The following is a 15,099-nucleotide window of genomic DNA, read 5'->3' on the forward strand; positions in this document are numbered from 1 at the left end:
TGGATGCCCTCTCACTTAACAGCAAAAAAGTGCTTCCAAAATTCAAATATTGTAATGGGCCACATTTTTGGACACGTTTTGTGGAATTGACCCCACTGCTTATTAGTCACAGCACCTGTTCAAAGCAAGAGAGGCCACGTTCACCCCTACATCAACACACGCAACGATATCAGCCTTTTTCCCCCAAATTTCTTCGCTATGTTTTCAAGTCAAGGATCCAAATTCCAACCAGCAACTTGTTTCCACTTGCCCATATATTTCCAACACTTGAATGCAACCCACAAATAAAGGGTTTCTTGAAGCTTCCATCGTCTTTTTAAACCCCATGACTTGTACGAAATGGGTCCTAATAAGGCAAGAGAAGATAGAAGTTTGTTTGTTTCTATTCAAAGGATATCTTAACAATGGTAGATGAGGTGCCACCACAAAATTTGTGCTTTCCTATAGAATTACCTTTTCCAAATATCACAGTTCAACAAAATGCACCTTCATAAGTATTATCATTTTTATAATATAACAAGAAAGGCTAATTTTAATAATTGAACCATGGTCTTCAAGTTACAAGATAACATCGACACCATAGATCTAACCTAATATATTGATTAAACCAAAACAATAAAAGACTAAAAATCTTATAAAAAAATATAGTTTGTCACTCTTAAATTATTTTTAGTTTATTTTAATAATTTTTTATAACATAAAAGTTATTTTTAACTTATTACCAAAAAAAATCTCTAAATTCAGAGTCAAACTATCATTTAAATTAATTCAAAGTAATAAAGGACTAAAATCTTGTGAGAAATACTTCCTAACTCTTAAATTATTTTTAGCTTATTTCAATAATTTTTTATAACATAAAAAATAAGTTATTTTCATAAATTATGACACACACCTTACCTTATGATGGCCTTTACCTTGTTTTGTATCTCTATAACTTGGGGCTGAAATAGAATGATAATCATAAACAATAATGGGAATACTCGTTCCTTTTGAAAATGGTTGTTCCCCTTTCAACAACCAAACCAAGCATTAGATGAGAACAAAAATACAGCGTTCCATTTCCTTCCCCTGAACAAAAAGAAAACTCATAACGGCAATTCCCTCAAACCAAACAGCATCTCAGAACCACAATAACTCTTCTTAACAATCACATTTAGCATGATTGCAGCCCCCACCTTCAGCATCTAGAACATAAGTCAATTATCCATCGGTGAGTAAAATGATATTCATTACACAACAATAAGAGGAGATACCATAAAACACAGAAAGAGCACTGATACTTTTACAGCTTCTAATTTCCCTAACATTAGCAAGGCATGGATCCAAAAAAACATAAATCCAATTGCCTTGAAGAAAAACATACTACGTGACTTGATCTCCAATGATGTCTATAAAGACTTGATCTCACAAGTATACTACTGCTACATCAAGATATTACACCAAACCAATCCTACACTGTACAAAGGATGGAATCAGAAGATGGAGTTAGTTACAATCTGACCATATCATCTACCAGAAGTGGTCAAGGTTCTCTCCTTGGAGACCTCAGAATTGTGGGTCAAAAGAGATATAGGAAAAGATTCTGAACAAGGAGAAGCAGCAGTTTCAGTTCCGGACTCTTCATTTGCAGTGATTTGTGCAAGTTGTGAAGTTTTTGGTGAGTATGTGAAGGAAAGATCTTTGTTGGCAGACAAAGCTAGGAGCTCTTTCTCCTCTAATCCTTTGGTTGGGCCCAAGCTGCATCTATCTGGGGTGTGTTTGGCTAATGCATCTTTAAACTTCTTGATCTGTAGTTAAATCAAGCTTTATCAGTTATCTTCAAATTGAATGTTGTAATTAATATGAAATCTATCTTTACCATGAGTCAACTCAACAGTGCATATAAACAATCCTACAGCAAACATGCATCTCAACATCTATTATTCAAGTAGCGAAACAATTGTTAATCTTTAATCTTAAACTCGGGCTGACGCAATTCCTCCAATAAAGCAAAGAATCCTAGTTTTTATCCTAAAAGGTTAAAACATGCATAATATAAATTAACCAAAGCTTGACCAAGTAATAAAAATATATATATTAGGCATAATATTATCAAGCCAGAAATGAAATGAAATCGACAAAGCATGTACACTAACCGTTGCATTGGTGCAGCTAAAGCTACATAATCGACCATGAGCACCTCTATAGAAGCGGAAAAAGGGAAGAACATGGACATTAAGGCTATAACACATAGATTTGTGCTCCTCATAGTTCACTTGAAGAAATTGAACATCAGAATTCATCTCTGCCAGTTGACACAACTGCCATACCAACCATAAACAAAGGAAAATCAGAACCAACAAACACATTAGCCAATCATGAAAAAAGTTAAAAAGGGTGGGGGAAGAATACCTTAGGATGAAGGGCTTTGCAGCCACCGCAACCAGGAGAGAAGAAATCAACAATAACCAACTTCTCTCCAGCACTTAAAAGTGAGTCCACAAGGTCTTGTGCAGAACTCACCTCTTTCATGTTGGGTTGAAGCCCCTTCTCCCACCATTTCTGAACACTCCCTATTCTAAGGGTCATCTGCAAAATCCCATAAGAAAGTTCCAGAAATCCCATCAGAAACACACAAGTCATCTCAAAATTAAATAAACTAGAATTAATTTGGAAAATTTTCACGAAAATTAACAACAAAAATATCCAACAATTGAAAGGGTCTTAATTCTTTACTTAAAAAAGGATAACCCAAGAATAAAATTGAATTAAGGGATGAAAATTGAAAACCAGAAGGGGTAATTTAACTATTACCAACCTTAGCCCCACTTGAAGCTCGAAATTGTGAGTTGCCCCTGTTGGGTATTCCTCTATTTACACGAAAGACAAGCTTTTTACCCTGAAATTCAGATGAAGATCTGAGAATCTGAGATTTTAGCTTCAGAGAAGGGAGGTTTCCAGAGCCAGAACCGAATCTACAATTCTTGGGAACCATAGATACCCGTCGTTGATGCTGTTGTCTATCTCCATACCAAGAAGAAAGCAAACTAGTCTTGCCCAAAACCTCAGCCATTAAATCTTTTTTTGCTTCAGAAAACACAGAAATTGAAACCCCTCTTCTTTACCTTCACTTTTCCTTCCAATTGAGAAAAAAATGAAAAAGAAAAAACAAGTGCAGAATAGAAAAGGGTCTGCACAAGAAGGCTTTATCCACAAACAATTGCGAACGACGTGTAAAGTTGCGGGTTTGAAGGGGAACGGAAGCAACCCAAATGGAAAAGAAAGGAAATAAATAAAATGATGAGAATAGATAAAGTTGAATCATTCCGTGGATCGCGTAGAACTCTGGTTGATGGCTGTGATGTGATCGTCGGTGAGATCGGACGGTGAAGAAGTGATCGTGCATAGACACGCGGCGACTAGTTGAGTGAGCGTAGAGAAATCTGTTGGATAAGAGACATTTAAGGTAGGGTGGGGCCCGCACGTGTGGTGAAGTTCTCAGGTCGTTAACACGTCGCCTTGCCGTTAGATTTGATATTTGCCTTTGGATAAAGTGGCTCCTCATGTTTTTACCCTTCATCGTTGCCGTTAATTCAATTTCGATTCTTTTCTTCTTTTTCGGGGGTTCTAAATTTTCGCTCAATTTCAATCAACTCGGAATCATATTAACCTCTCTCGTTTTGCTGTTCACTTCATGACTCTGTTCACTGTCTTTTCTTCTGATTATTTTAAAGAAAAGAAAATAAACACAGAAAAAAATTAAAATTTTAATCGAGAAAATAAGATAAAAATTAATATTGTTGTGTTAAAAATATTTTAATTTTTTCGTTAATTAAATATGAAATACTTAAGATTATCTCTATTTTTGTTTTTAATTGTCTTTTCTATAAGTTGAATAAAATAATTTCTCTTTTATGAACATTGAATGTAGATGTCTTAGGGAAGGAAATTTTGTAAGTTTTGAAATATTCTTACCAAGCAGAGTTCGTGAAGATGAATGAATTATCTTTCCTTGCAAAGTTTAATACATCTTGAGAAAGTGTTTTGGATAAGTTTCGACTAGAATTAATATAATTTTAACTCCTATATTTTGATTAATTTCTTCTGAATGGAAGAAGCTCAAAAGCTTAGAGGTTTTGTCAAAAAAAATAAAATAAAATAATATTTTGACATGTTCCATGATGGATGAAAGAGTTTTTCTATTATATAAAAAAAAATCATAAGAGTTCCAGAGAATATGTAGATTAAGATTAGAAGCGCTAAAATGAGTAAAAAAGAGATATTTCAACATAATTTCTTAAAAAGTTGTCAAAAAAGGAAGATTTGTTTGAGGAAAGGATTTTTATGAGTTAAAAAAAGAGAAGGGTACAAAGGAGGAGGAAATTTATCAAAAAACGTAAAAACATCTTGAAATAATTTTCAACAGTTATCAACTGATACTTCTAGCTGAAGATCAAGACAGATGAAGCAGATCGTGGACTAAAAGTCTATAGTAGTTACAAAGAAACGTGTAAAATAAAGTTACGAAGAATGTTCATACGAGAAGATAAGAGGTTAAAATAATTTGTATATAAATAAAACTAGCTTCTACGTTTTTGAAGTTACGACTTTTACACATAATACTCAAAATTTATGTATCCTAAAGTTTAAATTTATCAACTTGAAGATCAACGGACTTATATTTATTCCTATCAAAAACCGTACGTTTACGTTTAGTAATTTAATTTTAATTTATTTCTTTAATTTTTATCTTTAATTTCAATATTGCATCATTCCTTTATTTCTATCCTTTCTATTTTATTGATTTACTTTGCAACGCTAACAAAAAAAACTCAAAGAGAATTTAAAGTTTAATCATAGATTGCTTTTAAATTTATTTATTTATTAATTATAATTTTTACTATAAATAATAGGTTGTTTAAATAAAATTTTGTTTGATAATATTCTTCAGCATATTTCTCTCAATATAAAAGAAATAAAACACATAAAATTAAAGTGAATGGTGTGTTATTTTTATTTATACAATAACATTTTAAGCCTTTTTTGTTGATCTAATAATAATAATAATAATAATTTATATTTTTTTATTTGAAACCAAATATAATCACACAATCTTTATAGTTTTAATTTTTAAAAAAATAATAAAGTCATGAATCAGGGCTTGTTTGATTTAATTTTAATTTTTAAAAATTATATTTTAAAACAATTTTATAAAACAATTTTTAAGAAAAAATAAAAATAAAAATTGTTTAGTAATTTAGTTTTAAAACTATTTTTAGTTAAACTTTTATTAATTTTAGAAAGAGAAACAAAACAATAAAACCAACTAAATTTTGACGCACGTGAAAATAGACGCTCAAGTACACGACCATGTACTTAGACTGTGTACATCTCTGATTTCTAACACGTGCCCTTCAAAGCTTTTCTGAAAAGTATATGCCCACGTACACGGTCATGTACTTTGACCGTGTACATCTCTGGTCTAGATGATGCCTTTCAATTGAAGCGACCAGTGATATACACATTCATATACACAGGTGTGTACTTGCCCATGTATATCTATGGCTTGATTGTGTGCTTGATGTGTGTATCCAGTGAGATACACGCTCATATATACGAGCATGTACATCTCTGGTTCTTTTCTTGCTTCACTTTAAGCTTTCACTTCTTGATCCTTTTTCCTGAAATATGAATAAAATGAACTTAATAATAGTAAATTCTCTTAGTGAATAGTTAAAAAGTATCAATTATCATCATGAATTATAATGTAGGACCAAGTATAGAAAGCATCTATCACCTGTTTCTTGAATGAATTGAACCATGATATCCATGACATAGCGAAACTTCATCCCTATGTAGAACTTGAAGATTTGGTTAACCAAGCTATCAAAGTAGAAGCACAACTCAAAAGAAATGGGACTTTGAAGAAGAGTGCCTCTTCCTGTAACTCACAAGGATGAAAGTCATGAGTGAAGGAGGAAGTAACATCAACTAAAGATATAGTTGTCTAAAGTAGTAAACCCTCACCTGAAACTTCTTTTAATTTTATTAATGCTTTTGTTTCTTCTACTTCTGGACATAGGAAAATCAAATGCTTCAAATGCTTTGGAAAGGGTCACATTGCATCTCGATGTCCAAACAAGAAAACTATGACTTTGAAGAAAAATGGTGAAATCTCAAGTACAAGTTTATCTCAATCATCGCATGTTTCAAGTGAAGAAGATAGTGAGTTTGAAACTTTATGCCATGAAAGAGATTTGCTTATGGTAAGACATCTCTTGGGTAGTATAGCTAAAGAGGATGACACTATGCAAAGAGAAAATATTTTTCATTCAAGATGCTTGTTGAAAAATCGAATCTTACTACGATTCCTCACTCCAACCCCTGTAAGCTTATAATGGTTGAGTGATGAAGGGGAGTTGATTGTTAATAGATAAATTTTGATTACTTTTTCTATTGATAAGTATGAGAATGAAGTCTTATGTGATGTAGTACCTATGGAAGCAAGTCATATCTTTTTGGGAAGACCCTGACAATTTGGCAAGAAGCTATTCATGATGATCATTCCAACAAGTTTACATTTGTACATAAAGGGTGCACAATCACTTTAGTTCCCTTGACTTCTAGTCAAGTGCATGAAGATCAAATAGTCATGAAGTTAAGAAGAGAGCAAAAAAAAAAAAAGAAGAAGAAATGAAATGAAAAAAGTTAGTTTGAGGGCAAACTTAAAAAGAAAGGAAAAAATGTGAAGACACTTATAAGTGAGAAATATGAGAGTGAAAAGAAAGGTAAAAAGAAAAATCAATATGAAAAGAGAGAAAATTTGTTTGTGAGAGAAAAAGAAGTGAAAAAAGTTTTGTTGGCTACTCAGCCTATATATCTACTTTGGTGTAAAGAAAGTCGTCATAATAAATTTATTGATTCCTTTGCTAACAATATTTTGCCTAGTGGTATTTCCTTTCTTTTGCAGGATTTTGAAGACATCTTTCCTAAAGAAGTATCTTACGGCCTACCTCCAATTAAAAAGATAGAACATCAAATTGAAAAGAAAGTGGAGCAACAAGTAAAGTATGTCAGCAAGGAAAGGAAGAAAGTAGTATTTAAACCTAGAGATTGGGTTTGGGTACATATGTGCCAAAAAAGATTTCCTATGCAAGGGAAGTCAAAGCTTCAAATAAGAGGGAATGGATTATTTCAAGTCTTAGAGAGGGAATGAAGATAATGCATACAAAGTGGACTTATTAGGTGAGTATGATGTTAGTGCTACTTTTAATGTATTTGATTTATCTTTCTTTGATGTAGGTAATAAAGAGTCAAATTTGAGGACAAATTCCCTAGAAGAATGAGAGATTGACGAGAATCAAAAAAAGCTTATTGAAGGCAAAGATTTGAAGACATTGGAAGGACTTCAATGACGAATGACAAGGGCAAGGGCAAGGGTAAAGAGAATAAATGAAGACTTAGAAAAGATGGTTGCTGTCCTATTTGAAAAATAGCTTAATTTGGAGTTAGAAAAACCCAAGATGGTCAATTACATATGCTTAGAGAATTTGGACTCTAATGAGTTTCATTAGGATTTAATTATTGTGTGTAGTTTATTTATTTTAATATTAGTCATTACTTATTTTGAGTTCTTATTTAGGATAAAATCTTATTATTTTATTTAGTTTATTTAAATTCATGCTTTTTAGTACAAGAAGCACATTAGGGTTTGTGATAATATTGGTTTACGAGCACTAGACATATATAAGCTCTTGTAAACACATTTTGAATTAGTTTTTAATATAATTTAAGATTGAATACTTTGTGAGAGCGTATGATTCTAGGTTCTTAAGTGAGTCAATTTTCTTTGATTTTATCAAGAGGCCAAGACTCTTGTAACGATCGTCCTTTGGCTTATCAATCTTGTGGTTGTGGCGCCATTTTCTATCTCTATTCTATTTCCACATTTATTAATTTTCTTCTTGTTTCAATTTCTATTTGTCCCCTAATAATTTTATTTTTATTGTGTGAAATTCAATTCAAAATCGTTTAATGACAATGACATCTTATTTCTAATATCTTAGGCAGTCTTAGGATGCTCTCTGATTGCCCTATCTTCCCCACATATGATGACCATCTTGTCATTGTTTGGAATAGGCTTTTTCATCCACTCTTCATCTTCATGTTTAGTCTGTCAAATAAGTTATCAAAAAAGGTTAGAAATAAATACTATAAAATTATATAAAATCAGGAAGTTCAAATTTTGTAACATACCTGAATTAGTTTTTGCCAAACTTCGAGTTTAGCAAGCTATCGCTTTGTGTTTGAATTCCATGCAAATCCACTTAAATTTTTGAAAATGTCATAATATTTGTTAAAAATCCTCTTCAATAACTTCCAACGACCTTTCACCTTATCCTTTTTAAAAGGTCTGTTAATTTTTTTTTTGTAACTCTTTAGTTATGGAGTCATAAACCTTTGTTGTAAAACTTCCAGCCACCTTATTTTCCTCATTTTGTTGATATAGAAAGCTATCAACAAGAGCATTATCCATTTCTGGTGTCCATATCTCTATTTTTGGCATAGACATAATTCCTAAATAGAATATCTTAACTCAAACTTTAATAAAGAAAATATATGCATATTATATAAAAAATATATATACCAATTAAGATCACAAAAGTCATCAAGTCACAAAATATATCAAAGAAGTATATAAGTCAAGAAGTATAATATTTTCACATAAAATCAACTATAGAATTCTTTAAATTCTCGCCTAGGTGAGTATGTTCTTCTTCTTCAATATCATCTACTAAGATATGATCATTTTGAGGTGTACTCTGACTGTTAATTTCTTCAACCACCTCATGAATCAACTTTTTATCAGGATCTGATACCAACAAATAATTATGTAGTATACAACATGCTAGGATGATCATATTTTAAGTCTTGATTCCATAAGTTGGTTTTGTGCTACTTACAATAATTGGAAATCTTTTTTCAAAATTTCAAAAGCTCTTTAAACAACATTTTGCAATGATGAATGTTGATGGTTGAATAATTCTTGAGGTGGATTTCTAGGGAAGAATTCTTTCAAATGATAATGAGCTAATATAAATGGTGTGATTAATACCTTTCTCAACATGAATCTAGCATCAAGAATATAATAATTACCTAATAAAAATAATATTATTATTGACACACACACACATATATAGAGAGAGAGAGAGAGAGAGAAAAGAAAAGAAAAGATTTTAATCACCTTTAAGAATTTTAAGACAATTTTTCTACGTAGTGCATCTTTTAATATTCTTGAATCAAATGTAGTGCCCTCCCATGGCAAAACACAAATAAATCTCTGGTCAAATGAACATGCAACCAATACGTTTGTGTTGGAAAATCTTTTCTACCACAATATTTCGTAGGTTCAGTTGATGACACTTTTACATGAACATGTGTACAATCAATTGCTCTAACATAATCCTAACATTAACATTTTGTTATCAATATATATATATATATATATATATATATATTATCATACATATTTTTTATTTTTATACAAAAGTATAGTTACCTTAAAAAAAAGGGGTTAAACCGACTACTTCCAAGAATTTCTAATGAAATTTGTGACCTATCTAGTTGTTTGAAATATTTATCTTCTAACTCAATTATTGACCAAAGCATATGATGAAAATGTCGACTAGCAGTTTCATCAGAACATTGAAACAAAAATTGAATATCTCGATTTCTAACATTATATGTTAAAATGTAGAGTGTTTTGGCTACTTGTTCTAGTATAGCACATAGGTTCATAAAGGCTTTAGGGCTCATTAGTATTATCTTATGACCTTCATCAGTACTAATCTTTTTCATTATCATTTTTCGGGCCCTTTCTTTCTTTAAGGTCAATGAATGATAGATACTCTTACTTTGAGGACGAATTTTAGTTATGTAATAATACACTACAAGGCATACAATGTAATCAGTAGCCATTTGAAGTCTTTGAATCCCTCTATGCAATTCAAGGTTTCTTTACTCATCTATTTATAAAGATAGTATATTGAAATTTAATATATTTTTTAATTAATATAACCTATTCTAACTTAGTCGACCCCCAACCTAGCATCTTAATTTTAAGCGATTGACCCTCAACCCAAGTTAACTAGGCTTGTCATTTATTTCTATTAACTTATAAATGTAGTGACAAACAAATAAAACAAATTTCAAATATTACTGCAAGTTTTGACTCAACCTCATTCAAAGCATGAAGTTGGTTCAAAAGATCACCACTACCACTGTTACAACAAACAGGTTCATTACAACATACCAAGTATATATAATTTCTTAAAATGTTATATGATACAAGCATCCAATAAATATGTGACTACAACAACACCTTGTAAGGTAAAATATATAAATTTTGCAAACTAAAAAAATTCAATGCAATGTGCTTTTGATAGGGCAAGGAAAGGTATTTAGGAGAACTTATAAAAGGTAAATTCGTCATTTTAAAAATTTACTTAAAAAACTCTTCAGAATGGAGGAATTAACAAAATTAAGTTTAAGAGGATTTTTGGGGGTGGGGTTAAAAAAACCCCCTAACCCTTCCCCTGCAAATTAATTAACTCCTAAACCAAAATTAAACTAACTCCTCCCTTTCCCTCCTAAATATAACTCCTAAACAAAGCCTTAGGCTCAATTCCTCACTATTTCTATGGCTAATCTAGCAAACACAAAGTAAGAAAAAATGATTGTTTATTCTTAGTTATTTTTAACACAAATTAATTCATATGTTTTTTTATGATTAATTAATGTTACTACAAAAATATTGTGGCTCCTAAAAATTAGAATTTATGCACCGCAAGAATAATCACATCACAATGATATCAACATACTTTTTATATTTAAGGGAATGATTAAATCTCCATAAACTTTTCTATTATTCTATCCAAAATATAAGAAAAAGAAAAGAAAAGTTTGAAGAGTATCCTTTTTGTGATAAGTTGGAGTTCATAATTCTTTTCATTCTTTTCTAAGGTTGTGTTGTTATTATGAGACATACTTAACTCTGCTCGCATTCTCACCCCTTCAAACATAGCCTTAACATTGTCCTCAATGTTAATATGTGACAACTTTAAAAAGGAAAATATATGACAAAGGTATATCACTACAAAACAAAGTAAACAATTGTAACACTCCTATTTTGTTATTTATTAATTTTATATTTTGTGTAAATTGTTAATGCTTGTTACATGAAATTAGGAGAGTTTTAGGTGTATGAGTTGCAGGATTTCTCGCTGTAGCGAGATGTATTTCGCTATAGTGAGAAATGAGTGTTCAAAATCAGGCTTTCTGACGCTTTCTCATTGTAGTGAGGAGCTCTCGTTGTAGCTAAAGTAACAGACATCAAAGTAAAATTTTATTTGATTTTTTCGCTGTAGCGAGAGAGGGTCTTGCTGTAGTGAGAATGTCGCGAGTTGAGGGTATTTAAGGGTTTCCAAGTTGAGAAAATTTTATTATAATCCAAGTTACGACCCTCTCTATTCTCTTTGACTTCTCTCCTCATTTTCTCATAAAATCCTTGAAAAGCTCCAATCTTTCTTCAATCCAAGCTTGAGAATTCACTTCTCTTGCTCTTTGGTAAATTCTTGAAGCTTGGTTCTCCATTTCTTTGATTATTTTCTTGTTTTTCCTCCTCTAAATAGGATTTTTTATAATATTTAGGATGAACCCAACCTTTTGACTAAGATCTCACAAAAACCCTTCACTAAACCTCTATTTTAAGGTAAGGAGAGCTCTATCTTGTCACTAGGAAAGTGGTATGTTTGTATTCATGAAAATTTTGTAATGAAATGCATGATTTTGATTATATATTGGATGAAAATATGTTTTTGTTATGTTTGAAGCGTGTTTTGTGATGCTGATGATGTGTATGATCCTTATTTGAGTGTATAAGCATATATATTGTGGACTGAGTCCGAGGGTGACCAACCATCAACAACGATTGATTGATATATAATGTAGTAATGAATTTGAGTAAAATAGAAAAATGAAGGGATGAATAATATGATAGTATACAGGTAATGAGTTCAAGTTATAGTAAATAATGAATTTAGGCCATAATGACTAATAAGAAGAGTAAATCCATAATAAGAAATGTAGAAATGAAATGGAAAATATGGAAAGAGAAGTGAAATGAGGAAGGAACAAGATAAAGACAAGTATGGATAGTTCAAAGGTACACTGGAGGTGTGGAAGACAGAGGCGATTGAGAAATCTTGAAAAAATAAAGGTGGTAGATGCTCTTCTTGAATTGCGCATAACAAATGAGAGTAAGAACACCATTGGCCTCATACTTGTTTCCTGACTTAAACTCCTGACCACGCTTTTGCTAAAAAGGGTCAGGTCGGCATATGTTGTATCTGTGTAGCTATCCAACAATTATTCATGCTAAGGAAGACTTCAAGGGATCCCAAGAGCAGTGAAAGTGTAAAATGAGAACTCCAAGTATTAATAAAGAAGAAATGTAATAAGTTGAATAATTGATGAGTGTTACTTTTATTTGCATATGATCTTATGGCATGATGGTTTGTTGTATTTGCTTTTGTTTGTATTGTTGACGTGACTGTGAATGTATGCTTGGTAATGAGAATAGAGGTTCATCCTTACATAACCTTTCAGGGGACTAAGATGACAACACCCAGAGAGAGCATTAGACTTATAAATAACTTTGTACAGTGTAGGTTAAATTATGTATTTAACGAGTACCATAGATTTTGCTATTTTAAGTTGGCCTTACATGTTGATAATGTACCTCGTAACATTATTATGTTAGAAATTGAACTATCCTATACTATACCTCTTGATTTCCCTGTAAATAATAGAATCCACCATATCCTGTGTATGTACCTCTACCAAGGCACAATTAAAACTCCAGTAGTTGTGACCTACTTGTTCACATATCATGATCACGACTACCTCGAAAGACCAACCCGATGGACTTTTGAGCGAATTACTGGCAGACAAGCCACTATGGATTTCAGAGAACTTTATCTCGGGTCAGATGAGGACCTTGATTATGAGATTTTTGCAGAGATAGAAAGGCGACATGGGATGACTAGTATTGTTTCAGTTTTGGGGCGATAGGCTGCTTACTAGGACTTGTTATATTTTGTATATTGTAAATGTTGTAAATGAGTCCTAAAATATTTTGATGTTATATTTTACAAATGTCAACCCTTTATGAACTTATGAGAACAATGTATATTAATGTTATTCCATGTTTCTTTTAATTGATTTGATTCCCATTACCTTGTTATTTATTTTTTTGTAAATTTGATAGAAGGAAACAAAAATGTTTTATAATTCCACGTGTTATATTCGATTGGCAAATGAATGTAATTTAAATCTTTCTTTCCTAACTATGGAATTATTTTTTTATTATTTTGAATAAAATGAGGATGTTACAACAACAAAAGAAATAAAAGTTTGTAGAGATTAAAAATAAATTAATCAAATCTAAGAGTATATCATTATTAAAATAAAATAAATGCATAAAAGGAAAGTTTCCTAAGAATGAAATTGATATGACATATTTTAGGTTTATATTTATAGTTTTATTTTGGTTTATAAACACTTTTAATATTTATGTTTTTATCTCTAATTTTTACTCAATGATGTTGAGCTGAGATATTTTTGTGTGATGTTTTTTTATTTAATGATACTAAAATGCTGAGACTTTTGTTGTTTGAATTCAAATACTACCTTTTTTTTTATTTTCTCTGCAATTTTTTGTCAATGATATTGAACTAAGATGTTTTTATGTTATACTTTCTGATTCAATGATACTAAAATGTTGGGGTTTGTGTTGTTAGAATTAAGATACTGCCTTCTTTTTCTTTAATTTTTATTTAATGATGTTAAACTAAGATGTTATTTTTCTAATTCAATGACACTGAAATTTTGATGTTTATCTTGTTCAAGTTGAAACTTCTTTGTTTTATTCTTTCCATTTTTAGGGCAATGATGTTGAGATGCTTTTTTGTCTTTATTCATTAATCTTGTCTTCTCTAAAATACTCCTTAGTCATTAGTTTCTTCCTATCCTAAAAGTATCATGTCCTAGACTTATTTAACGCTCTTAGATTTAGCCTTTGTCTATGAGGACCTAGAATTATTTAGAATTAACATTTAGGCTTATCTATAAATAATGCTTAGGAACCTATGAAATAAATTATTAAAGATATTTAAGCACATAATATGTAGGCATGATTTGACTAAGACTTCTTCATTAAAGCAATAATGAAGAAGTCTAGTTTGAATTTGCCTCGTACTCTAACTCAACAAGAACCAACGTCAACATAAAATGAAAGAGTTATCAATCCTCCCAATTTTGCTCCAATAGTAGTAAGTGGTGGTTAAAGCAGCTTAATGATGTACCTACAATTGTTTTTGGATGATTCTAATTGCATTAAATTCTACACATCAAGAGCTTCAAAATGCATATATGGATATTGGATTTGGAGTTGTTTTTGATTTTTTATGATTTTTGAAGTTGAGGCAAATTTGCTTAATATTGTTCCAAGATTGCATTGGACCCTTTGTTATTCGATAATAGTATTTGAGCTTATAGTTATAATTAAGGCCTGAATTTTAGACATTTGTTTACCCTAATTAGAACCAATAAATAGGCTAAGAAGGTTTTGAATTAGGGTGTGATTAGACACCTTGAGTTTTTAAGATTTGATTGGTAATAAGAATTTGTGTTTTTACCTTCTCTCGAATTCTCTCATTCTCCTTTCATTCTCCCTTGTGTTAAATGCTTCGATGGAAGGCTAAACTTCTCATTTAACCCGCAGAATCTAGATGATGTAAATCCAATTTGAGTTTTGTGTTAAATTGCTTCGAGTTTATTCTCATTTTCTCTAATTTCAGATTTGTGTATTGTGATTGTGATTAATGTTTCTGTAGTTAGAATTCAAATTAGGACTCAATCGATGTTCTGATTTGATAATTAATTTAGATTAGATTAAATGATAATTTGATTTAATTTGTGATCTATTTCAATTAGGTTATTTGATTGAATTAATAATTGAATTGGGTAATTGTTCAAATTTGGATAAAAACCTTTAGATAT

General features: G+C 31.0%; 1 protein-coding gene across 1 annotated transcript; it reads right to left on the bottom strand.

The window, feature by feature from the left end:
• Nucleotides 1-928: 928 nt before the first annotated feature.
• LOC113862660 (thioredoxin-like 1-1, chloroplastic) lies at nt 929-3,302 on the bottom strand. Its single transcript, XM_027495764.1, has 4 exons — nt 2,798-3,302; nt 2,392-2,568; nt 2,136-2,300; nt 929-1,787 (listed from the first exon to the last, which is right to left on the bottom strand). Exons 1-4 carry the CDS (start codon nt 3,050-3,052, stop codon nt 1,506-1,508), a joined length of 879 nt encoding a protein of 292 aa, XP_027351565.1. The 5' UTR covers nt 3,053-3,302; the 3' UTR covers nt 929-1,505.
• Between the last annotated feature and the right edge of the window lie 11,797 nt (nt 3,303-15,099).

Source organism: Abrus precatorius, unplaced genomic scaffold (assembly GCF_003935025.1).
Source record: "Abrus precatorius isolate BTA unplaced genomic scaffold, Abrus_2018 Scaffold3, whole genome shotgun sequence".
Classification (NCBI taxonomy): Eukaryota; Viridiplantae; Streptophyta; class Magnoliopsida; order Fabales; family Fabaceae; genus Abrus; species Abrus precatorius.

Excerpts from the sequence above, each read along its gene's own strand:
- LOC113862660 (XM_027495764.1), bottom strand. The coding sequence starts at position 3,052 with ATGGCTGAGGTTTTGGGCAAGACTAGTTTGCTTTCTTCTTGGTATGGA. Across the intron at positions 2,301-2,391 it reads GCAAAGCCCTTCATCCTAAG|TTGTGTCAACTGGCAGAGAT; the intron begins GTATTCTTCCCC and ends TTGGTATGGCAG. Across the intron at positions 1,788-2,135 it reads TTAGCTGCACCAATGCAACG|ATCAAGAAGTTTAAAGATGC; the intron begins GTTAGTGTACAT and ends ATTTAACTACAG.